This window comes from Thalassophryne amazonica, chromosome 11, assembly GCF_902500255.1.
Source record: "Thalassophryne amazonica chromosome 11, fThaAma1.1, whole genome shotgun sequence".
NCBI lineage: Eukaryota > Metazoa > Chordata > Actinopteri > Batrachoidiformes > Batrachoididae > Thalassophryne > Thalassophryne amazonica.
This window is the reverse complement of record NC_047113.1, coordinates 73,822,594-73,847,490: the sequence shown is the minus strand read 5'-3', so window position 1 is coordinate 73,847,490 and position 24,897 is coordinate 73,822,594. Positions and strand designations below refer to the sequence as shown.

Sequence of the window (24,897 nt, the reverse complement as noted above, 5' to 3'; positions counted from 1 at the left end):
CTTTTTTTTTTTAAATATAGTGCCAAATTACAACATAAGTCACCCCAAGCCATAGCACAAGGATAAGGTCTAACAGAGCACATTCTTCTGCTGGCACATTATGTCCTCCAACAGATTTCAAATTGTTTGTGCATATGGACAGATTTGTGTGATGTCATAAAGCTGGGTCATGAAGCAAGAACATATTTTAAATCAAATCCGATCTAAATTAAAATTTAATCATTTCTCTCAGAATCATCTTGCCACAAAATTTCATTGAAATTTATCCTCCACTTTGAGTTAATGCACCAGAAGCCAACAGTCAGTTATTTGTCTCCCCCATGTGGTGCATGGGTAGCATTGTGTTATTTCATCCAAATATATTCTGTCATAATTTTTCTAAAATAATATACAAACCTGGTGCACAAGCTCCAGAACGGGATGAAGCACCAGTGATTTAAATCCCTCATGAGTGTTGAGATGTCCTTCAGCAAGGTGCCGAACCCCAAATCTCTAAATGTCTGGGCACATCAACCCCACAGGAGGTGGATAATGGTGCAGCACAAGAAGATGCTGATCACATTGATAATTTTATCTGCAATTTAAATTACCTACACAGCACCACATCACATTTTTCTCACAGCACAAAAAAAAAAAAAAAGATCTCTCAGCTTTACTCATCCCATGAACAAGTACAGTGGTGACAAAGAAAGAACAACCAACAACAGCACAGCCACTGGGGTGGACATCTGCTTTATCATTTTATAATTAAAGGGCCCAAACAAAATAACCATAAACAAGCAGAAACATATATATACAGTAAAACTGTAACAACACAACTGAATGTTGCTCAGTGTGGAAGGGAAGCAGAACAAATGATTAAAATAGAAAACTGAGATGTACATCAGACTCCCACAGCAGCAGCAAAGATACAGTTTATAACAAATATATTTACAGAATATTCCTATATTTAAGGTATGTGCTTATTTTTCCCATCAGTCAACAACCTTTCTGCCTATACTTTATTTTACATCTTAAAAGCAGCAGTATGTCCTGAGGAGGCTGAGGAAATTTAGGATGGCACCCAAGATCCTCAGCAACTTCTACAGCTGCATCATTAGTCAGTCCTGACCACCTGCATCACTGTGTGGTACGGCAGCTCTACTGAGTGGGACCGCAAACGCCTGCAGAGAGTGATAAGGACTGCGTCTAAGATCACAGTTGTGAACCCACAACCCTCTCTGCAGAGCATCTACCACCGCAGAGTCCACAGGAGAGCTGTCTCCATCATCAAAGACCCCACTCACCCCCATCATGGACGATTCACACTCCTCCCCTCAGGCCGCAGGTTCAGGACTGTGAGATGCAGAACCACCAGGTTCAAGAACTCCTTCTTTCCCACAGCCATTAAACTGTTAAACAGCTGAACACCCCCCCCACCTTAAGGACAGAGCCCCCCACCACTGGTCACTTTATCTTCTACTGGACACTTTACTATATTACGGACACTTTATTCTATTCCACTACAATACCTGTTAACTTGAATCCACTGGCTCAATTGCACTAAATTGCACAAAACCACAGAAAGCAGTTGGATTAAGGCCACACACTGCTTATAGTGGCTGGTTGGTGTTTAAATGTAATTAGAGTGCTGCTGAGGCCTACTAGTGCTGGTGTTTATCTCTGGATTCGTAGTGTGAAGCAGATGAGTGTCTGCCCCCACTCACAGAATACTAACCCAGCTAAGACTGGTACCCACTTACAGCAGCATGGACTGAGACAATGCAGATTAAGTGTCTTGTCCAAGAACACACGAGTGGGATTCTAACCCAGGTCTACACACTGGCGGGTCAGCTCCTTACCCACTGTTCTACTGCTCTGCAACACAAAGCATTGACTGTGAATATTCTTACTAACTAAACAAGCAACCGGAGTGTTTTTTTTTTATCTTAACATTTGAGCTACAAATACACTAAGTTCATTCCATTATAACAGCATCAGATTTTCACCTTCTGTATTTGGATCCACACCAGTGATGACCTCTGCATCAGTCTGCAACACCAAGAAAACCACATCTAATGCTTTCCTCCAAACCTCCTGCTTTATGCTCATATTATCATAAACCTTCACAGCTGGAACACTACAGGACTTCATTTCTGATGAAAGGAAACTGTCCTGTTTGTGACCTTCTAAGAAAAGTTGTGAGAACTTTCCAGCAAGTGATAAATCTCCATCACAGTCCTCCAGGTGTTGACTCAAGACAGTCCTGGCTCTGACTTTTGAAAAGTTCCCAGTGTTCACCATCATAGTGGATATGTAGTCTATTAAAGCATCCGCCATGAGGTGCAACACTGTGGCTGTGTACAAGGAAGCTGCATCTTTACCATCTGCATGGGGCTTCACAAGATGTTCTGCATGTTTTTGCAGGTGACTAACACAAAGCAGCTCTGTCACTCCGGCGCCGGGCAGGAGGGCCTTTTCTTTCAGTGCATGGTGTAAACGGTAAGCACAGGCCCAAAACTGGTCCTCTAAAGCCAAGGCCTTACTGTGTACACAGCTTGTGATTATCACTGTGACCAACCCACTGCTCCCACAGGTGGAAATATTCACCACTGTTGAAGACTTGCTGCTAAAATCCCTCCATACTGCAACATTCACCCCGATGCCGACACAGCGGTCATTCAGCTGGGTGGCGTACCTAACCACAGCAGCTCCTGTTGCATCTGCAAACGCCTTTAAGACAGACATCTTCACTTTCTGCACCACAAGGATGCAGTGTCTACAACAGTGCTCAACCAGTTTTTCACAAGCAACCCCACTGGCTAGCACCACATTCACATCCAGGCGTAACAGGTGTGTCAAAACACCTTCCATCCAGTCTTCCTCTTTGCGCGAGTCCAGCTGATCACACACACGTCGTATACCTTTAGGTGCACTGTAGCCGGGATGGCGATAGGTGTCTGACAGATCCCCATGAATAAGAGAGACCTTCAAGTTCTGTTCTTTGAAGTGCTCTGCAACAGAAGCTTGTTCAGAAGACGTGAGAACAATGCACCCTGGGAAAACACACGCATGCTCCTCGGGTAAACCAGGCATGAGGCAAGACACCACTTTGGTGACGTCAAACGTAAAATGTTGACAGTTTTCTGACTGAATCTTGCTCACTTTGATGACTAAATGCATCATGTCAGCACAACCGTGGCTCAAGCCCTCAGCAAGGTGTGCAATGTCAGGAGATGCAGGCTCACAAGGACCAGACTTCGGCATTGTGCAAACATTTTCAGACATGACTTCATAAAAATGTCTGCTGTGACTGAGCTTTACTCTCCTTTGTTTTGAAGTCTTTTCAGCTCCTGCTGTCCCATCCAGGAGAAACAATGCACATGGAGCCTGAACAATGGGTTTCATTAACAGGTTATCATTCAGACCTTGACCATCTACAGTGCAGTTAAGACCATCAGTTAAGATGCTGTACTTCCGACAAACATTCAGGCATATATCCATCCCCTCAGACATAGCTGACATGATGTGTGCCACTGAAATCCCTCTGTCCAGGCACTCCAGCATGACACGACTCCATGCACCAGCAAGAAACAACATGGATCCCGATCCAGAGTGATAGACCTTCTGGTGGGCTTGTATCGTCTCATAAACCAGCTGGCCCACCGCACAAATTAACTCAAGGTTCTCCAAGATTCGAAAACACGAGCACGCCAGAGATGATTCCCCGCTGGCGTCATCCTGGATAAACTTGTAAGATTTATTGGGGCCCAAAGAAGAATGTGCAATTCCCGCCAACCCCGACAGCTTCTGCAGTCCAACATGTTGTCGGAGGCTTCTAATTGCACTTCCAGGCATCATTGTGTGGGTCTGAAATGCAAAATGCACAGGTTCATCTCTTCACATTTTTGACAAAAACACACACACGCGCAAAATTAGCTGCAATACACATCTAATCAAACTGAACAAACTCCATTTAACAGCACTAATGTCAGGTCCATAAATAAATGGACAGAAACATTTTTTTTCCTCTCCTGTCCATCATCATGATAAGATTTGAACTGAAACACTGTGTGCCTGAAGTGTAGACATTTTTTGTGTAACTAAGTAAATAATGCCAGTGGGCATGAAGACACTAGGGACAATGGCAATCTGACATTTGACCCCAATGAGCTTGACCGTCATCCAAATGACTGACACGTGGCTGACCTTTCCATGTCAATTCTGTAATCACCATAAGTATGTGCTACATTTAGTCTAAATCAAACTAAAAATCGAATTCCTTGACCTTTGCCAAAATGAATTGTTTAAAGAATTTAAGGCTCAGCCTTCATTAACATACCAATTTGGTTGAACACAACTGGAAGTGGAGTTAGCCAAAAGACAGGCAGATATGACATCATATGTGCATTTTCAGAACCTACCCGATATGTGTGCCATGTTTCGTGCTAAGTGGACTTAAAAACTTAAATTCTGTCCTATGAATCCAATAACATTGAGCCCCAATGGTTGGTTTCTGATCAATTTGATCTCACTTGGGCATTTCCAGCATCCACCACTGTATGGGTGACAGGTTTGGTAGGCATCAGAGTAACAAATCAGAATGTTGACTTTGACCTATAGCATAACAAATTTCAAGCTCCACCTTCATCCACATACGGTGAAACTCATACCAAGGACCTGAGAGTCATAGGGGAACAAAGTCAGTGTGATGAACGTTTCTCAAGCATCATCACACACAGCCTGTTTTGACAAGTCAGGGGATGGCTACATACTTCGATAAAGTTAGAAAGATATTCACAGATTCAAAGTTCATGGCTCAATAGATCTTAAGAGAAACGTTGTAGAAAGACAAACACCACTAGTTTCTAACCTCAGGAAGGTAGACAACAAGCTACAACCTTATTTTTATCCATATGAGCCGTCCTCTGAGCTGAAAAAATATCACTGATCTGAATGGGCAGGCGGCAGAGAAACGGAAACTTAGGGACCGTCTACAAAGTGCATACACGGAAAAAAAAGACACCAGAAAATTATTGAATAAATCACTGTAATAAGGAGTGATATCACAAAATTCACTCCACACATCAGTGGGGTCCTGCTGATTATACTACAGAGCTCAGTTTGGGAAAATGCCATTATGAAAAACTTTGCAGAATTTTTAATTTTTTTTAATTTTTTGTGTAGTGACACAAAATTCACTGCACACAACAGCCGTGGCCTGTTAATTATACTACAGCACTCAGTTTGGGAAAAAGTCATTTAAAAAAAAAAATTAGAGAATTTTTGATTGTTTTTATTTTAATAGCATCAAAGTCATAAGATGTGGTGTCACCAAATTCACTGCACACAACAGCCGTGTCCTGTAGATTATACTACAGCACTCAGTTTGGAAAAAGTAATTTTAAAAAATTTTGGAGAATTTTTTATTGTTTATATTTTCAATAGCATCAAAGTCATATGGTATCGTGACACAAAATTTACTGCACACGACAGGGGTGTCCTGCTGATTATACTACAACACTCACTTTGGGAAAAAGTCATTTAAAAAAATTTTTGGGAGAATTGTTTATTGTTAAATTTTCAACAGCATCAAAGTCATAAGGTGTCGTGACACAAAATTTACTGCACACAACAGTGGTGTCCTGCTGATTATACTACAACACTCACTTTGGGAAAAAGTCATTTAAAAAAAAAAATTTGGAGAATTTTTTTTGTTTATATTTTCAATAGCATCAAAGTCATAAGGTGTAGTGACACAAAATTCACTGCACACAACAGCCGTGTCCTGTTAATTATACTACAGCACTCAGTTTGGGAAAAAGTCATTTAAAAAAAAAATTTAGAGAATTTTTGATTGTTTTTATTTTCAATAGCATCAAAGTCATAAGATGTGGTGTCACCAAATTCACTGCACACAACAGCCGTGTCCTGTAGATTATACTACAGCACTCAGTTTGGAAAAAGTAATTTTAAAAAATTTTGGAGAATTTTTTATTGTTTGTTTTATTGCACTAATCATGGTGTCTACTCAGCATCTTGATATGGCACACCTGTGAGGTGGGATGGATTATCTCAGCAAAGGAGAAGTGCTCACTATCACAGATTTAGACTGGTTTGTGAACAATATTTGAGGGAAATGGTGATATTGTGTATGTGGAAAAAGTTTTAGATCTTTGAGTTCATCTCATACAAAATGGGAGCAAAACCAAAAGTGTTGCGTTTATATTTTTGAGTGTAGTATTTAGTTGTATAACCAGTTTTTCATGATTTCTTCAAATCTGCAAGGCATTAATTTTGTTGGTTTGGAACCAAGCTCTTGCTCATTTACTAGTGTGCTTGGGGTCAGTGTCTTGTTGAAACACCCATTTCAAGGGCATGTCCTCTTCAGCATAAGGCAACATGACCTCTTCAAGTATTTTGACATATCCAAACTGCTCCATGATACCTGGTATGCGATATATATGCCCAACACCATAGTAGGAGAAACATGCCCATATCATGACGCTTGCACCACCATGCTTCACTGTCTTCACTGTGAACTGTGGCTTGAATTCAGAGTTTGGGGGTCGTCTCACAAACTGTCTGTGGCCCTTGGACCCAAAAACAACAATTTTACTCTCATCAGTCCACAAAATATTCCTCCATTTCTCTTTAGGCCAGTTGATGTGTTCTTTGGCAAACTGTAACCTCTTCTGCACGTCTTTTATTTAACAGAAGGACTTGCGGGGGATTCTTGCAAATAAATTAGCTTCACACAGGCGTCTTCTAACTGTCACAGCACTTACAGGTAACTCCAGACTGTCTTTGATCATCCTGGAGCTGATCAATGGGTGAGCCTTTGCCAGTCTGGTTATTCTTCTATCCATTTTGATGGTTGTTTTCCGTTTTCTTCCACGCATCTCTGGTTTTTATTTTGTCCATTTTAAAGCATTGGAGATCATTGTAGATGAACAGCCTATAATGTTTTTGCACCTGCATATAAGTTTCCCCTCTCCAACCAACTTTTTAATAAAACTACGCTGTTCTTCTGAACAATGGCTTGAACATCCCATTTTCCTCAGGCTTTCAAAGAGAAAAGCATGTTCAACAGGTGCTGGCTTCATCCTTACATAGAGGACACCTGATTCACACCTGTTTGTTCCACAAAATTGACGAACTCACTGACTGAATGCAACACTACTATTATTGTGAACACCCCCTTTTCTACTTTTTTTTTTTTACTAAGAGCCCAATTTCATAGCCTTAAGAGTGTGCATATCATGAATGCTTGGTCTTGTTGGATTTGTGAAAATCTACTGGTACCTTGTTTCCCATGTAACAATAGGAAATATACTCAAAACCTGGATAAATCTTTTTAGTCACATAGCACTACTATTATTCTGAACACTACTGTATAATCAGCAGGACACCACTGTTGTCTGCAGTAAATTTTGTGTCACTGCACCTTATGACATTGATGCTATTGAAAATTTAAACAATGAAAAATTCTCCAAATTTTTTTAAATTACTTTTTTTCAAAGCGAGTTCTGTTGTATAATCAGCAGGACACCCCTGTTGTGTGCAGTAATTTTGTTACTACACCTTATGACTTTGATACTACTGAAAATTTAAAAAATGAAAAATCCCCTAAAATGTTTTTAAATAACTTTTTCCCCAAAGTGAGTGTTGTAGTATAATCAGCAGGACACAGCTATTGTGTGCAGTGAATCTGGTGACACCACATCTTGTGACTTTGATGCTACTGAAAATTTAAACAATAAAAAATTTTCCAAAATTTTTTAAAATTACTTTTTTCCAAACTGAGTGCTGTAGTATAATCTACAGGACATGGCTATTGTGTGCAGTGAATCTGGTGACACCACATCTTGTGACTTTGATGCTATTGAAAATTTAAAAAATAAAAAATTCTGCAAAGTTTTTCATAATGGCATTTTCCCAAACTGAGCTCTGTAGTATAATCAGCAGGACCCCACCGATGTGTGGAGTGAATTTGGTGATATCACTCCTTAAGCTTCCGTTTCTCTGCCGCCTGCCCGTTCAGATCAGTGATATTTTCAGCTCAGAGGACGGCTCATATGGATAAAAATAAGGTTGTAGCTCGTTGTCTACTTTCCTGAGGGTTAAAAACTAGTGGTGTTTGTCTTTCTACAACGTTTCTCTTACAAAAGATCTATTGAGCCGTGAACTTCGAATCTGTGAATATCTTACCAAAGTTGGCTACTTGAACATTTCCAAGTCACTGAATATGCTTTGGACTTCATTTACATCATTCACTAAGAAATAACAATAACATATTGAAAATCTTTTAAATTTATGATGATGTTTGTGTAACTTTACGCTCCCTTGAAACTAGGAGCCAATTCATAAAACATGTTGCCATTCCTACATCATTTAGCTGAATTTAAAGCTGACAGCCTGAACCTTCATTCATTCATTCTTAACATGTGACAATTAAAGTAAAAACTGTTTCAATGTGCTGTAGAAATATTTATGAACCTCACGCCACATCTTGGTGATATTTTTTTCACCACAAAGCAAATAGTATGTGCGCTAACAAGCTAATATTTTGAGGGGGAGAATTGGTTTGTGATGAGGCAGTGGTGACCTCAAACTGCACAAGTATCAACAACAGATATTCCCTCGATACAAACATCATGTGCCCAAAAACAAATGTTACCTGAATTAAAATGCGAGTTTCCCTTCTGTTCCCATTGATGTTAAGCTAACTTAGCTTCCTCACGGCATTTCCTGCCCTGGTTGCCTAGATACATAAATGGAGCTCACCGATTGGCGGACAGTGGTCTGACACAACCCACTACGTGCTTCGCTTTTCCTGGTTTCCCACTCGCGATGTGAGATGAAGCTTTGCCGAAGCAGTGAATCTCTTCAGGCAACTGTGTTGAAACTGGATTCAATGTCAAAATCCAAAATAAAACGGCTGTCGGATTTTCAGATATTCAGCAGAAAAAGAAAGGTGATGGTAACTATACATTTTTAAATTGAAAAGGCAATTCGAGAGTGTATTTTCAATCTGACATTAGTAGTTTAAACAAAGATTCATAGGCCAAAGTATTTTTAATTAATTCAAGCACCTTTTAAACATTTATTTACAGAGTAATTCTGGAGTAATGTAAAGCAGTTTCAATTTATTTTCATTTATATAGCGCCAAATCACAACAACGTTGTCTCATGGCGCTTAAAAAAAGTAAAAGCAAACATTCATTTTCAGAATAAAATATTTTTTTTTAAGTACAAAATATTAAAATAGATTCAAAATTATCGTTCATTGATTTGTCATTTTGCATAAAAATTCTGAAAGGTTATACGATAAAATATTTTATTTACACACGCTACACACGTTTGCAAACTATATATACAAAGCTTATTTATAGTGTTTTTTTTTAAATATAATTAGTTACATTCATGCTTTATTAGCTGGTATGTTGTTTGTGCTTTTGTGTTTTCATCATATAGTCATGTCTGTTTTATTCTAACGATTATTATTATTTATGAATTTGTCAATATACGGTATTTATTCATTTTAAGGGATCGCTGGAGACACCTGCTGGTCAAAAATATTTTCAACGGAAACAACCCCCTTCACCGACTCCTAGTTTGAAATACTTTTCTATTAAATTGTAATCAATTTACAGTCTGCTATTTCCTGTGCATAAATACGTTTTGATAGTTAATATTCTTATGTAACTGATTAGAAATCAGTCAGGTCTATAAATATTTCACCAACTGTCTGAAGCAAATAGTGGATTTAATGAATTGAAAGTGAAGATTAATCTTTATTCTGAAGGCATTTGCACTCTTCTTTTTCTGGTTGCCTTTTTTTATCTTGTTTGTTTTTTTAGATTTTTCTTGTAATTTTTTGCATTTAACGTTTAATGACTGTCTATACCATTCTTGGGTTGTTTTTTTTTCGTTATTTTTGATTGATTTTTTTTTTTATTTTACCCTTTTCTTGTTACTTTTTTCTTTTTACCTTTTACTCGAATTATTTTTTTCCCTTTCTACAATCACCTGGATTTGTCTTTTTCGATCTCCCTGTAAAGGTTTGTACATATTTAAGACTGCAGTTTGTTGCCCTTTGAAAGTAGAAGCAGAATTAATTTTAAAAAACAGTTTGGCAGAGGATACAACAGATTAAATGCAACCGAAGTAAACGATGTATTTATTTTTGATGAAACAGACAGTGGTTTGCCTCAGCAAAATGATACGCGTTTTGATACGGAGCTGAAGCAGGATTTGCGGTACGCGATTCGAAATTGCAGTGTCAAACGGCATTCGGCTGCGACTTATTCTATTGGTTGTCTGACCTGTCAATCATACCTGTTGCTACTGGCTTTTGTTGTCATCCGAATATCAAACACAACACTTCAAATGGTAAAGTTTAATAGAAATATCCAGCGTAAATTTGTTGCCTTCATCATTATATTATTTTCTGTTCGAATGAGTAACACAGTTAAGCGTTATAAAGTTTTTAAGAGTTTAATAACAGTTCTATAACTGTGAAAGCTAACAGTTAGCATGTGTAGTTAGCTAAAACTGCGCCCTCAAAGTTAATAAAACGCTTCAAAACGATTTAATTAAAGCTGTCGTTTGTTCTTTCAGGCTTCAGGTGGCAGAAAACTGACAGACAGCCAAAGGAAAATGGCTAATGTCAGAAAGGAACTGACAGAGGAGGAAATCCAGGAGATTAAAGAGGCTTTTGATCTCTTTGACACAGACGGTACTGGTTCAATCGATGTCAAAGAGCTAAAGGTGAGTTCATCTATTGATTATTTCTGTGATTAAGATCTAGATTGTCCAACTTTTGTATCAAAAGCTTGTAATTTAACAGTCACTAAAGTTGATCTCATCTTAACTCGGGCTTTTCCTCCAATTTTTCAAATCCATTTCCTCATATTCACAACTATTTAAAGTGTTTCATTCCAATTACTTCAATGAACAGTGATTATGTAAAATATGTAAATTGTAGACCTGCAGCACAATTTTTATGATTGAATTATCATCTACAAATGTCTGTTATGCAGCAGGCATTTTTTTTGAACAAAACAGAATTGAATAGATCTTGATTGTCACTGTAAAACATTGCCAGGCAATATCAGTGCAGGCATCCATTTCAAAATGAGCAAATATTTGCACAAAAACAATAAAGTTTATTAGTTTGAACATTAAATATCTTGTCTTCATGGTGTATTCAATTGAATGTAGGTTGAAGAGGATTTGCAAATCATTGTATTCTGTTATTTACATTTTACACGTCCCAACTTGATTGGAATTGGGGTTGTGTGTGTGTGTGTGTGTGTGTGTGTGTGTGTGTGTGTGTGTGTGTGTGTGTGTATATATATATATATATATATATATATATATATATATATATATATATATATATATATATATATATATATATATATATATATATATATATATATATATATGAGGTCTGTCCAAAAAGTATCAGACCTTTTTATTTTTTTCAAAAACCATATGGATTTGAATCATGTGTGCTTGCATGAGCCAACCTTGAACCTTCATGCGCATGCGTGATTTTTTTCACGCCCATCGGTTGCATCATTCGCCTGTGAGCAGGCTTTGTGTGAGCACTGGTCCTCCCCTCTCGTTGGATTTTCATTACGAGGTGGAACAATTTGGAGCTTTGCTTCATCACATTTTTCTAGAAACTGTGAGACAGCCAGGTGGAAACCATTCGGAAGATTCAGGCGGCTTTCGGTGACAATCCTATGGGGATCACACAGATTAAGGAGCGTTACAACCGGTTTAAAGACGGCGCACAATGGCGGAGGGTGCGCCGCGCTCCGATCAGCCATCGACATGCTGAAACGACCAGATCATTTCCAAAGTGAACGCTGTGTTGATCCGGTATGTCGTCTGACTACCAGAGACATTGCAGAAGAGGTGGACATCAGCACTTTTTTGGCACATTCCATTGTTACAGGAGATTTTGTAATGAAAGACGTGTGGAAGTTGGAAGTCTCACAGGACATGTTGTGACATGTCCAGCTGTTACACAATTCCTCGGATACTTACTCGACTGAAAAGCCACCGAAAGCCGTTTGAATCTTCCGAATGGTTTCCACCTGGCTGTCTCTCAGTTTCTGGAAAAATTTGATTCAGCGCTGCTCCAATCGTTCAGACAATTTCCTCAAAATGAAAATCCAACGAGGGGGGAGGACCAGTGCTCACTCATAGCCTGCTCACAGGCGAATGACGCAACCGACAGGCGTGAAAAAACTCACACATGCACACGAAGGTTCAAGGTTGGCTCATGCAAGCACACATGATTCAAATCCATAAGGTTTTTGAAAAAAATAAAAAGGTCTGATACTTTTTGGACAGACCTCGTATATCCATCCATCCATTTTCTTCCGCTTTATCCGGAGTCGGGTCGCGGGGGCAGCAGCTCAAGCAAAGCCGCCCAGACCTCCCGATCCACACACACCTCCCCCAGCTCCTCCGGGGGAACCCCAAGGCGTTCCCAAGCCAGCCGAGAGATGTAGTCCCTCCAGCGTGTCCTGGGTCTTCCCTGGGGCCTCCTCCCAATGGGATGCGCCCGGAACACCTCTCCAGCGAGGCGTCCAGGGGGCATCCGGAAAAGATGCCCGAGCCACCTCAACTGACTCCTTTCGATGTGGAGGAGCAGCGGCTCGACTCAGAGCTCCTCCCGAGTGACCGAGCTCCTCACCCTATCTCTAAGGGAGCGCCCAGCCACCCTGCGGAGGAAACTCATCTCGGCCGCTTGTACTCGCGATCTCGTTCTTTCGGTCATGAGCCAAATCTCATGACTGTAGGTGAGGATCGGAACGTAGATCGATTGGTAAATCGAGAGCTTTGCCCCCCTACTCAGCTCTCTACTCACCACGACAGTCCGATACAGCGACCGCATCACTGCAGAGGCTGCACCCATCCGTCTATCGATCTCACGCTCCATCCGTCCCTCACTCGTGAACAAGACCCCGAGATACTTAAACTCCTCCACTTGAGGCAAGGACACTCCACCGACTTGAACAGGGCAAAGCACCTTTTTCTGGTCGAGAACCATGGCCTCGGATTTGGAGGTGCTGATTTTCATCCCGGATGCTTCACACTCGGCTGCAGACCGCCCCAGTGCACGCTGAAGGTCCTGATTTGACGAAGCCAACAGAACCACATCGTCCGCAAACAGCAGAGACGAGATTCTGTGGTTCCCAAACCAGACCCCCTCTACACATTAGCTGCACCTAGAAATTCTGTCCATAAAAATAATGAACAGAACCGGTGACAAAGGGCAGCCCTGGCGGAGGCCAACGTGCACTGGAAACAGGTTTGACTTACTACCGGCAATGTGAACTAAGCTCCTGCTGCGGTCGTACAGGGACCGGATAGCCCTTAGCAAAGGACGCCGGACCCCGTACTCACGGAGCACTCCCCACAGGGTGCCCCGAGGGACATGGTCAAACGCCTTCTCCAGATCCACAAAACACGTGGACTGGTTGGGCGAACTCCCATGAACCCTCAAGCACCCGATGGAGCGTGTAGAGCTGGTCCAGTGTGCCGCGACCAGGACGAAAACCACACTGCTCCTCCTGAATCCGAGGTTCGACCATCGGTCGAATTCTCCTCTCCAGTACTCTGGAATAGGCCTTACCGGGGAGGCTGAGGAGTGTGATCCCCCTATTGTTGGAACACACCCTCCGGTCCCCCTTCTTAAACAGAGGGACCACCACCCCGGTCTGCCAATCCAGAGGCACTGTCCCCGATCGCCACGTGATGTTGCAGAGGCGTGTCAGCCAAGACAGTCCCACAACATCCAGAGACTTAAGATACTCAGGACAGATTTCATCCACCCCAAGAGCCCTGCCACCGAGGAGCTTTCTAACCACCTTGGTGACTTCGGCCTGGGTAATGGATGAGTCCGCCTCTGAGTCCCCAGTCTCTGCTTCCTCTTCGGAAGACGTGACGATGGGATTGAGGAGATCCTCGAAGTACTCCTTCCACCGCCCGACAACATCCCCAGTCAGGGTCAACAGCTCCCCACCTGCACCGTAAACAGTGCTGGTGGAGAACTGCTTCCGCCTCCTGAGGCGTCGGACGGTTTGCCAGAATCTCTTCAAGGCCGACTGATAGTCCTCCTCCATAGCCTCCCCGAACTCCTCCCAGACCCGGGTTTTTGCCTCTGCGACCGCACGGGCTGCGGCACGCTTGGCCTGCTGGTACCTGTCAGCTGCCTCTGGGGTCCCACCTACCAACAAAGATAAATAGGACTCCTTCAGCTTGACAGCATCCCTTACTTCCCGTGTCCACCACTGGGTTCGGGGATTGCCGGCGCGACAGGCACCAGAGACCTTGCGACTACAGCTACGAGCGGCCACATCGACAATGGAGGTGGAGAACATGGTCCACTCAGACTCCATGTCTCCAGCCTCCCCCGGGATCTGGGGGAAGCTCTCCCAGAGGTGGGAGTGGAAGACCTCGCTGACAGAGGGTTCAGCCAGTCGTTCCCAGCAGTCCCTCATGATACGTTTGGGCCTGCCAGGTCTGACCGGCTTCCTCCCCTCCCAGCGGATCCAACTCACCACCATGTGGTGATCGGTCGACAGCTCTGCCCCTCTTCACTCGAGTGTCCGAGACAAGTGGCTGAAGGTCAGATGATACGACTACAAAGTCGATCGACCTCCGGCTAGATATCTATATATATATCTATCTATCTATATATAGATATATCTATATATATATATAGATATATCTATATATATATATCTATATATATATAGATATATCTATATATATATATAGATATATCTATATATATATATATATATATATATATATAGATATATCTATATATATATATATATATATATATATATATATATATATATAGATATATCTATATATATATATCTATATATATCTATATATATATCTATCTATATATATATATATATCTATCTATATATATATATATATCTATCTATATATATATAGATATATCTATCTATATATATATCTATATATAGATATATATATCTATATATATATCTATATATAGATATATATATATGGAACGTACCATTCAATGATGCGAAGCCAAATTGAATGGAACATTCCATCTTTCACCAAATTAAATATTCATTCTGTTGAATGAATGAATGAAAAAAAATATTATTCCTTTTATATAACAGCTAAAATAGATCTTTGTCATTTGATATTTTATTAATTTATAAACAACACAAAAGGGACTTACATTTGGGGTTCCACTGGTGTATTGATGTCAACAGTCCAACATGAACTTTAAAAATTGTTCAGTCAACTTGAAAAAACAGTTAGTCCATGATGCCATGCACTGACTGTGTACTTCCAAAAAAAAAAAAGACTCAGTGCAGTTCCTCAGTCAGTGAAAAATCACATCAGAAATGTATCCGGCTTTTCATCCTAACAGCTCTTCATACCTCCAGATGATTTACAGCGTAGTGGATTTTTATGTCTGCCAAAGATGTAATAAAACCATCTACGTTTATTTATTTGCTTGTCTGCCTGTTAGCAAGATTACGTCAAAACTACTGCACAGATTTTGGCAAAATTTTCACCACAAACAGATATTAGGCCATGGAAGAATCCATTAAATGTTAGAGTTGATCTGGATCAAGTTTTACTTTATATAGTCTTTGAAGGATTACTTCAATACTACGTTATGGATTTTCATCAAATTTTCACCACAGATAGATATTAGGCCATGGAAGACTCCATTAAATTTTGGAGGTGATGCAGATCTGAATCCGGATTCTGGATCAAGATTTCATTTTATACACTTTGAAGGATTAAGTCAAAAATACTTCACAGATTCTCACCAAATTTGCACCACAGATAGATATTAGGGCATGGAAGATTCCACTGAATTTTGGAGGAGATTCAGATCCAGATCCTGGATTAAGATTCACTCTATATAGTCTTTGCAGGATTATGTCAAAAGTACTTCACAGGATTCTCACCACATTTTAACCACAGATACACATTAGACCATGGAAGACTCCATGAAATTTTGGAGGTGATCCTGATCAGAATCCAGATTCTGGATCAAGATTTCTCTTTATATCCGTTTTGAAGGATTACATCAAAACTGCTTCATGGATTTTTGACAGAATTTTCAACACATATACATATTAGTCCATGGAAGACTCCATTAAGTTTTGGAGGTGATCTGGAACCGAATCCGGATTCTGGATCAAGTTTCACTTTATATAGTCTTTGAAAGATTATGTCAAAACTACTTCACGGATTCTCACCACATTTGTACCTCAGATAGATATTAGGCCATGGAAGAACCCACTAAATTTTGGAGGTGATCTGGATCCAGATCAAGTTTCACTTTATATCATAGGTGTCAAACTGATTCCAGAAAGGGCCAAGAGGGTGCAGGTTTTCTTTGTAACCACCAACTCCACCCGGTGATTTCACTGATTAACATCACTTTGAGCAGATGGAATCAGTTAATCAGTGAAATCACCGGGTGGAGTTGGTGGTTACAAAGAAAACCTACACCCTCTTGGCCCTTTCTGGAATCAGTTTGACATCTATGCTTTATATAGTTTTTGAAGGATTACATCAAAACTACATCACAGATTCTCACTAAATTTGCACCACAGATAGATATCAGGGCATGGAAGACTCCATTAAATTTTGGTGGTGATCCAGATCCAGATTGGCGGATGTCAGAAATCTCTGATTGCTCGTTTTTTGTGTGTGTGTGTGTGTGTATGTGCTTTAGAAAAATTAGCAGCATCAGTTAGCTCCTTCAAATCGTCATCCGTCAGCAAAGCAAACTTTGCTATGTTTAGCTTAAACGCTGCCCCGTGTAGTGTGAGCACACGTGGTGGTCAGGGCGTGCAATAGCACATTTCATATAGCACCAAAATTGCATGCTAAAAAAGAACTATTGCACAGTAAATGAAGCACAACGGCAAATGGTACGAATAATCCATGTCACGTGACATACAAGCCACCAATCAAATGATGCACAGACTTTGAGAACTGATTTAGAGTAATTTTGAGGTGCTGAATCAGAATCTGAGCAGATTTCCTGTGTCACATCATGTGTTTTTGTAATCTGCATCTTCTGTATTGATGGATTATGCAAAAGTTACTCAATTTGACACCACTAATCATGCACAAGAGCAGCTTCAAATGCAGTTTTTTTTTAAACCAGGTTCGCAAAATGTGAACAAAGAGCTGTAATATTGTTTATGGCACCGAAGAGGTGTGCGACACTGCAGCTTTTTCTTCCATGCTTGATACAAGAAATATGTTTTCATATCTCAAAAACGTGATGAGATTGTCAAAAATGAACACCAAATTTGGATTCATTGCCCCAAAATTACTCAGTTGAAAAAACTCCATGCAAGAAACATCATATTGACCAGTGATATATTCAAAATAGTCTTGGGGATGTGGGGGGCACCAGTCCAGAGGAGGGCAGGGAGGCAGCCTGTGGCAAGAAGCTGTTTGATCTTGTTTTGATTGTCTGATACCTTTTCCTGGAGGGGGGATAGAAAGTATCCAGGATGTGTGGGATCATTTGTGGTGTTTCTGGCCTTCTTTGGAGTCGGCCAGTGTAGATTTCTTTTGATGGGAGATGTGGTCCTTGTGATTCTGTGCCTCCCTCACCACGTGCTGCAGGTCCTTCCTGTCCTCTGCAGTGCAGCTGGTGAATCACACTGTGCAGCAGTAGGTCAGGAGACGCTCGTTGGCATGTTTTCTTTTCAGCAGGGCTGGTAACTAATATAATTGTTTACATAATACAACAAGAAGCGGGGTTGGAACCTCTTTTTTTTTTTTTTTTTTAAATCTGCATTTTCAAAGGCAGAGCAAGTCCAGGAACTGGTCAAGTTCATGTGGGCTTTGGTCTGTGTGTCCAAGCGCATTGTGTACAAGCTATCTTGACAAAAACTTTGTCTATCAGGGAAAATATCTGCATACAAAGCACCTCGCTAAGACCACATGCAAATTTAATGTCGAGCGTGTCTTGATTCTAACCGTAGCTACCAGGGCCAGACTCAGAAACCTTGTACCCGTACCTTGTACAGAAACCTTGTACCTTGTGTACGAAGGTGAAACTTCCCTTTCCCAGGCCACATTAACCACCTCTGACTGGGGGATCCCAGGCCAGTGTGGAGATATAATCTCTCCACATAGCCCTGGGGGTTCTCTCCCGGGTCTCCTCCTTCTCCAGGGTCTCTTTAAAACATGAAAGATTTGATTTGTAGGAATATTCTTGGGTGGGTTGAGTGTTTGCACAGTGCTGCACACACATAATACTGTGCAAACATCTTCAGCACTTCCAGGGAATGTCACTGCAAAGTGATGTTTTCATAAATCATCCCATGACAGAACATACAAAGTGCTTATAAAACTAAAATAAATGAAGTTACTGTTTCTGTTTGTACCATAGGTTGCCATGCGGGCACTTGGGTTCGAACCAAAGAAAGAAGAAATCAGGAAGCTGGTTGCAGACAATGATAAAGTCACCTCTGGAAAAATTGGCTTCAGCGAGTTTCTCATGATGATGACACCGAAAATGGTTTGTCGAACACAGCTGTCACAGCCAAACCGTGGTCTGAAATGAAGACTGGAAACTCTGTTTCATTCACAGCATCATCACCTGTTACAGTGCAGACCTACACCGATGGCCAGTGTTTGAACTGTAACATTTCACAATCAAGAATATTCATTTCTAGAACATTTCCATCTATATTACATACTGTACAGTAGTTCTTATACTGAGGGGGTCACAGGGTTTGTTTATCTAAAGTCTGGCTCTTGCAGTGAAGCTTAGGGCTAGTGACCGACGATCACCTTAGCATTTCTTCTGTTTTTCTTGTGGCTTAATTGCTGACAAATTATGCTCTATTTGTTGTTTTTCTGCTGCCTGATTCTGTTTTTTTTTTTTTTTTTTTTTTGTCTTTGAGGTGCAGCTCCATCCAGAGATGGGAGTGGGTGTTTTCCTCTGCAGGCCTCCCGTCTTGCACACCAGAAAAATTTCCCAAAATTTCCTGTATATTCATATTGTCAATTGTGCCAGTAGCATGGCCCAAGCAGAGGGTCACCCATTTGAGTCTGGTCTGCTTGAGGTTTCTTCCTCAAATCATCAGAGGGAGTTTTTCCTTACCACCGTCACCTGTGTGCTTGCGCTAGGGGTTGGTAAGGTTCGACCTTACTTGTGTGAGGTACCTTGAGGCAACTTTGTTGTGATTTGGTGCCATATAAATAAAATAAATTGAATTTATTGGAAAAAATGTGAAGCTTCATTTAAGTTTAACTGGAGTGCAAACAGCCTCTAAGAGAAACCCTTCAGTAAGTTTTGTGAGGTTATTAACACGTCATAAATTAGATAAAATTACTTTGAAACAAAGTCGGTGTTAAATTTAGTATCAGACTCAGCACACAAAACTTTGTGTATGCAACTTCAAAACTGGTCATTCATACATTTTGTCACAATATCTTGAGTTGTTAAAAAACTAATGTAAAAAATGCTGTTGTTACCGTTTTCACCAATAGTGATACCAATTGATTAAAAAGTATACAGTTGGCAAGATGCCTTATTTTCAAGCAATTGATTTTCCATCTGAATGTCCAGAGTAGTATTCAAAGTCAGAATGTTTCCTGGTGTGTACAGCGCATATGCTTAAGTCTTTAGTATACAGTAGTGTTCAGAATAATAGTAGTGCTATGTGACTAAAAAGATGAATCCAGGTTTTGAGTATATTTCTTATTGTTACATGGGAAACAAGGTACCAGTAGATTCAGTAGATTCTCACAAATCCAACAAGACCAAGCATTCATGATATGCACACTCTTAAGGCTATGAAATTGGGCTATTAGTAAAAAAGTAGAAAAGGGGGTGTTCACAATAATAGTAGTATGGCATTCAGTCAGTGAGTTCGTCAATTTTGTGGAACAAACAGGTGTGAATCAGGTGTCCCCTATGTAAGGATGAAGCCAGCACCTGTTGAACATGCTTTTCTCTTTGAAAGCCTGGGGAAAATGCGACGTTCAAGACATTGTTCAGAAGAACAGCGTAGTTTGATTAAAAAGTTGATTACAGAGGGGAAAACTTATACGCGGGTGTAAAAAATTACAGGCTGTTCATCTACAATGATCTCCAATGCTTTAAAATGGACAAAAAAAACAGACGTGTGGAAGAAAATGGAAAACAACCATCAAAATGCATAGAAGAACCAGAATGGCAAAGGCTCACCCATTGATCAGCTCTAGGATGATCAAAGACAGTCTGGAGTTATCTGTAAGTGCTGTGACAGTTAGAAGACGCCTGTGTGAAGCTAATTTATTTGCAAGAATCCCCCGCAAAGTCCCTCTGTTAAATAAATGATGTGCAGAAGAGGTTACAATTTGCCAAAGAACACATCAACTGGCCTAAAGTGAAATGGAGGAATATTTTGTGGACTGATGAGAGTAAAATTGTTCTTTTTGGGTCCAAGGGCCGCAGACAGTTTGTGAGACGACCTCCAAACTCTGAATTCAAGCCACAGTTCACAGTGAAGACAGTGAAGCATGGTGGTGCAAGCATCATGATATGGGCATGTTTCTCCTACTATGGTGTTGGGCCTATATATCTCATACTAGGTATCATGGATCAGTTTGGATATGTCAAAATACTTGAAGAGGTCATGTTGTCTTGTGCTGAAGAGGACATGCCCTTGAAATGGGTGTTTCAACAAGACAATGACACCAAGCACACTAGTAAAGGAGCAAAATCTTGGTTCCAAACCAACAAAATTAATGCCTCGCAGATGTGAAGAAATCATGAAAGTCTGTGGTTATACAACTAAATACTAGTTTAGTGATTCACAGGATTGCTAAAAAAGCAGTTTGAACATAATAGTTTTGAGTTTGTAGCATCAACAGCAGATGCTACTATTATTGTCAACACCCCCTTTTCTACTTTTTTTTTTTTTTTTTTTTACTAATAGCCCAATTTCATAGCCTTAAGAGTGTGCATATCATGAATGCTTGGTCTTGTTGGATTTGTGAGAATCTACTGGTACCTTGTTTCCCATGTAACAATAAAAAATATACTCAAAACCTGGATTAATCTTTTTAGTCACATAGCACTATTATTATTCTGAACACTACTATACGTAAACGCATGCTGAGTTCACCAGAAATGTTGGATGCTTTAAACGTATCAATGGAGAGATGTCATGATTAATCAGAATCTGTTATAAATTTTCTAATTATCAAGTTCGGAGGGCATGCGACTTATATACTGAAAAATCCTGCATTTATTATTCATTTAATATGACACATTTCTTATATAACTATTAAATAAGACTATAAAATCTTATATAACTATTTATGTAAGACTTTCACACAAATTAAGCCACAATTTTTAAACAGTTAACTCCTAGATCATATCTGAATTTGAATTATTACCAATGATTAAAAGATTCATCAAACTTCTCAGTTTTACTTTTGTTGAAACTGAGGCACATGTTGCTTCCTTTGTGGTGTTAAAAAAGACAAATATATTCATCTGAATAGTAATCTGATTTTCTAGTCGTAAACTGTGTGGACATTTGGCAGAATGATTTTGTTGGTTCTTGCAATAGTTGCTGTTAACTGACAATTATTTCTCTCCAAACGGGGGGGGGGGGGGGGGGGGGCAGACTGTGTTGAAACAGTAACGTATCGGCTCCATCTTTTAAGTGTTGGTATCTCAATTCTTTGTTAATAGAAAGAGAAGGACTCCAAAGAAGAAATCCTGAAGGCTTTTCGGCTGTTTGACGACGACTGCACAGGCAAAATCTCCTTCAAGAATCTGAAGAGAGTTTCCAAGGAGCTGGGAGAAAACCTCACAGATGAAGAGCTACAGGTACGACCGTTTCTACCCAGTTTCCTGTTCAACTTTTTAAATTCTGAAACCATTTCTCTGCATGTCCCTGCTTTTTTTTTTAAACAAACGGAGTCACATTACTTAGCCCACATTTCATTTTATTTTACCTTGTGTTTATATTAGTTGTACATATACTCTGAATAATTTACTGTTAAATTTCACTAACTTTTATTTGGCTAAAAATTACTCGCACCACGGAAAGCACCTTTTTGGAGTTGCACTCAAATCTTGTAATGCAAATTACAATGACAAAGGCGATTCTGATTCATATGATGAGATGAAAATTGACGTCTGTCATTTTTATTGTTACTGAATAAAGCTTTCATTACTTTTGACTTTTATAGTTCTGTCATTTGGAAGGATGAAATTTTAATCACATTAAATTGAATCGTGAGTGAAATAAGGGATTTTATGATACACCAAATCTCAAATCTCTCTGAACAATTAATATATATATATATATATATATATATATATATATATATATATATATATATATATATATATAGCACTACAACAATTTTATTCCTTACTATTCAAATAAGGGTCCACATTCTAATACCTTACACAATTACTATTTGACCCATATGCGTACATACATTGCACTGACATGCTACATATGTCAGTGTTGGTATCACAGAGCCAAAGAAATATGGCAGACCTTCAGTTGTGGCTGAAAGTGCCAAAACAAACAACAAAAAAGACCCAACATAAAATGTAAACAGAAAAGCACCAACAGACAGCTTTAAGAAAAAAAAAAAAAAGAAAAAAAAGGTCACTAGTGACCCCATTAGGAGGAACTGGATAAAATCTGGACACATTCCACACATGAGTTTTGCAGGATGTTTGCCGGACATGAAAGACAAGTTGTGAATAATAATATTAACTCCATTTACATTTTTCACTGTGAAGACTTATCTATTTCAGATGTATTTTTCAGTTGCAAGTTGGAAATCCTGAATTCCCAGCACAAAGTTTGAGCAAACCCCACCCCCACCGCAAGTAATGAAATTAGTTGTAATTTTGTGGTTTTCAAAAGGACCACAACTTTAAACTCATAAGGTGTAGAACAGCAGTGAGAACAGCAAACTGATTGTTTCGTTCTCCTGCAGTTAACTGAACTGTTTAAACAGCTGCTGTTGTGGTTAATGGTTCCATACCCCTGTTGTCCACACACTTTATGATCAACTGCTTGAAAAAATAAAATACTGACAAGAACCCTGAACCTACAGATCCACAACACTATTGGAGTTCAGTCCCCTGTGTGTCTGTGCAACTGAATATTATGTAATTTTGACACTTTTATTGTGATGAAATAAATGTGTTCCAGCATTAAAAACAAGTGGGATGGGCCACTCGTACTGTCAACACCTGAAACGAGTTTGTCCATCAAATCCAAAAATCATCTATGACTATCTATATCTATGACTTAAAAACACACACACACTTTTATTTTTCTAACTATCTGCACATTGTGTTGGGTTTTGTGTAGTTGGTGTTATACTGGAACAATCTCATAATTGGCACAGTGCGGCGTAAACACTGTTTCAAGTATGAGTTAGGTTCTTGTGTATTTATGTCCAAATCAATGCACACCCCTGAACAAATATCATCAGGGCATCTTATTGAAGAGAATTGAATGAATTTTAATTAATGTTGGTCACCTTGGAGATGTTTGCTGTAACGCTGACATTTGTAATATTCTATTTTTTATTTTTGTTTAGGAGATGATCGATGAGGCAGACCAAGATGGAGATGGTGAAATTAATGAAAATGAATTCTTGAGGATAATGAAGAAGACCAATCTTTACTGAAAATGTTCTCGGGACCTTTTTTCCCCACAAATGAACTTTTGGAACTTTTTCCAGATTTGTTTGGGTTGTAAATATATTTTGACATTTTGTGACTTTGCACAGGTAATTTTTTCTGCAATACAAGACAAATAAATATTTGATCGTAGTTGTTTGTGGTAATGCACAGGTTTGCATAAAATAAACATTTTGAGGGATCTCCTGACGATTTTTGAATTCTCCTGCATACTGAGGCCCACAAAGTGAAAGTCAGATGACTAAGTGAATGTTGATTAACCAGAATTATGTTGCTGTGGACAGAAAGTGTGAGCATGAGCTTCAGATGAGTAACTCTGCAAAAGTCACTCTCACTTCATGCTCTCGGTGACTAACCGAATCATCATCATCATGATCTGTGAATGCAGCACGGCTCATTTTAGAGGAAAGATCCTCCGGCTGATTGTCAAGCACAGCAGAAGTCTGGTTTCAGCCCAAACACTTTGTGAAAATAAACAGGATATCGTCGTGACGTCTTTTTCCGATCCGTCAAAGGCAAATTATTTTGAGGATGCTTGCCACTGATTGTGAAAGTTCTGATAACCTATCGCAGACGGAGAAGGAACATCAGATGGAAAATATGAAGCATTCCGTCCTAAGATCAAATAACAGGTTTTTGAAAAGCATACCCCATTAAAAAAAAGCTTGACCGAATGGATAAATAAATAAATATAAAATAAAAAAAACAGACCATATTCCAAACAATTCGCCAAAAATCACACAGGTTGAAATGACAGTTTTAAATAATTTTAAAATGATAAATAATTATTTTAATCTTGTTGGCTCTATCAGATGAAGCAACAAATGGTCTGTACATGTTGTTACATTTGAGAGGAGACCATTAATTTTCCATTGTTCCTTGATAAACTAACAAAAAAAACATGCATGGTAAGTTGGGGCTCTTACATGGAAAAAATACACTAAATTTATTTTATAACTGACAATTCTTTCCCTTTAACTCCTGAAGCGCAAAAACAAAAACCGCAATGCTTACAATTTGAGCGCCACAGCTTTTTAAGGATATACTTTATTTGGTGATAAATGCCAAATTTCAGGAAAAACATCCACATACACCATTTATAAAGAGGTAGCCATGTGAAATCCTGCCAGAAATCCAGATATTAAATGGTTTGGTAGTTTCAAGTCCAT

The 24,897-nt window shown here is 39.5% G+C and overlaps 2 protein-coding genes across 2 annotated transcripts; one reads left to right on the top strand and one right to left on the bottom strand.

The window, feature by feature from the left end:
* Positions 1–1,356: 1,356 nt before the first annotated feature.
* On the bottom strand, positions 1,357–8,767 carry bbs12 (Bardet-Biedl syndrome 12). The gene is made up of 2 exons (XM_034182176.1): positions 8,660–8,767; positions 1,357–3,849 (listed from the first exon to the last, which is right to left on the bottom strand). The coding sequence occupies exon 2, from the start codon at positions 3,838–3,840 to the stop codon at positions 1,966–1,968; it is 1,875 nt and encodes a 624-aa protein (XP_034038067.1). The 5' UTR covers positions 3,841–3,849; positions 8,660–8,767; the 3' UTR covers positions 1,357–1,965.
* A 1,483-nt stretch (positions 8,768–10,250) lies between these two features.
* cetn4 (centrin 4) lies at positions 10,251–24,617 on the top strand. Its single transcript, XM_034182168.1, has 5 exons — positions 10,251–10,374; positions 10,603–10,752; positions 18,440–18,568; positions 21,743–21,880; positions 23,626–24,617. Exons 1-5 carry the CDS (start codon positions 10,372–10,374, stop codon positions 23,713–23,715), a joined length of 510 nt encoding a protein of 169 aa, XP_034038059.1. The 5' UTR covers positions 10,251–10,371; the 3' UTR covers positions 23,716–24,617.
* Positions 24,618–24,897: the final 280 nt, after the last annotated feature.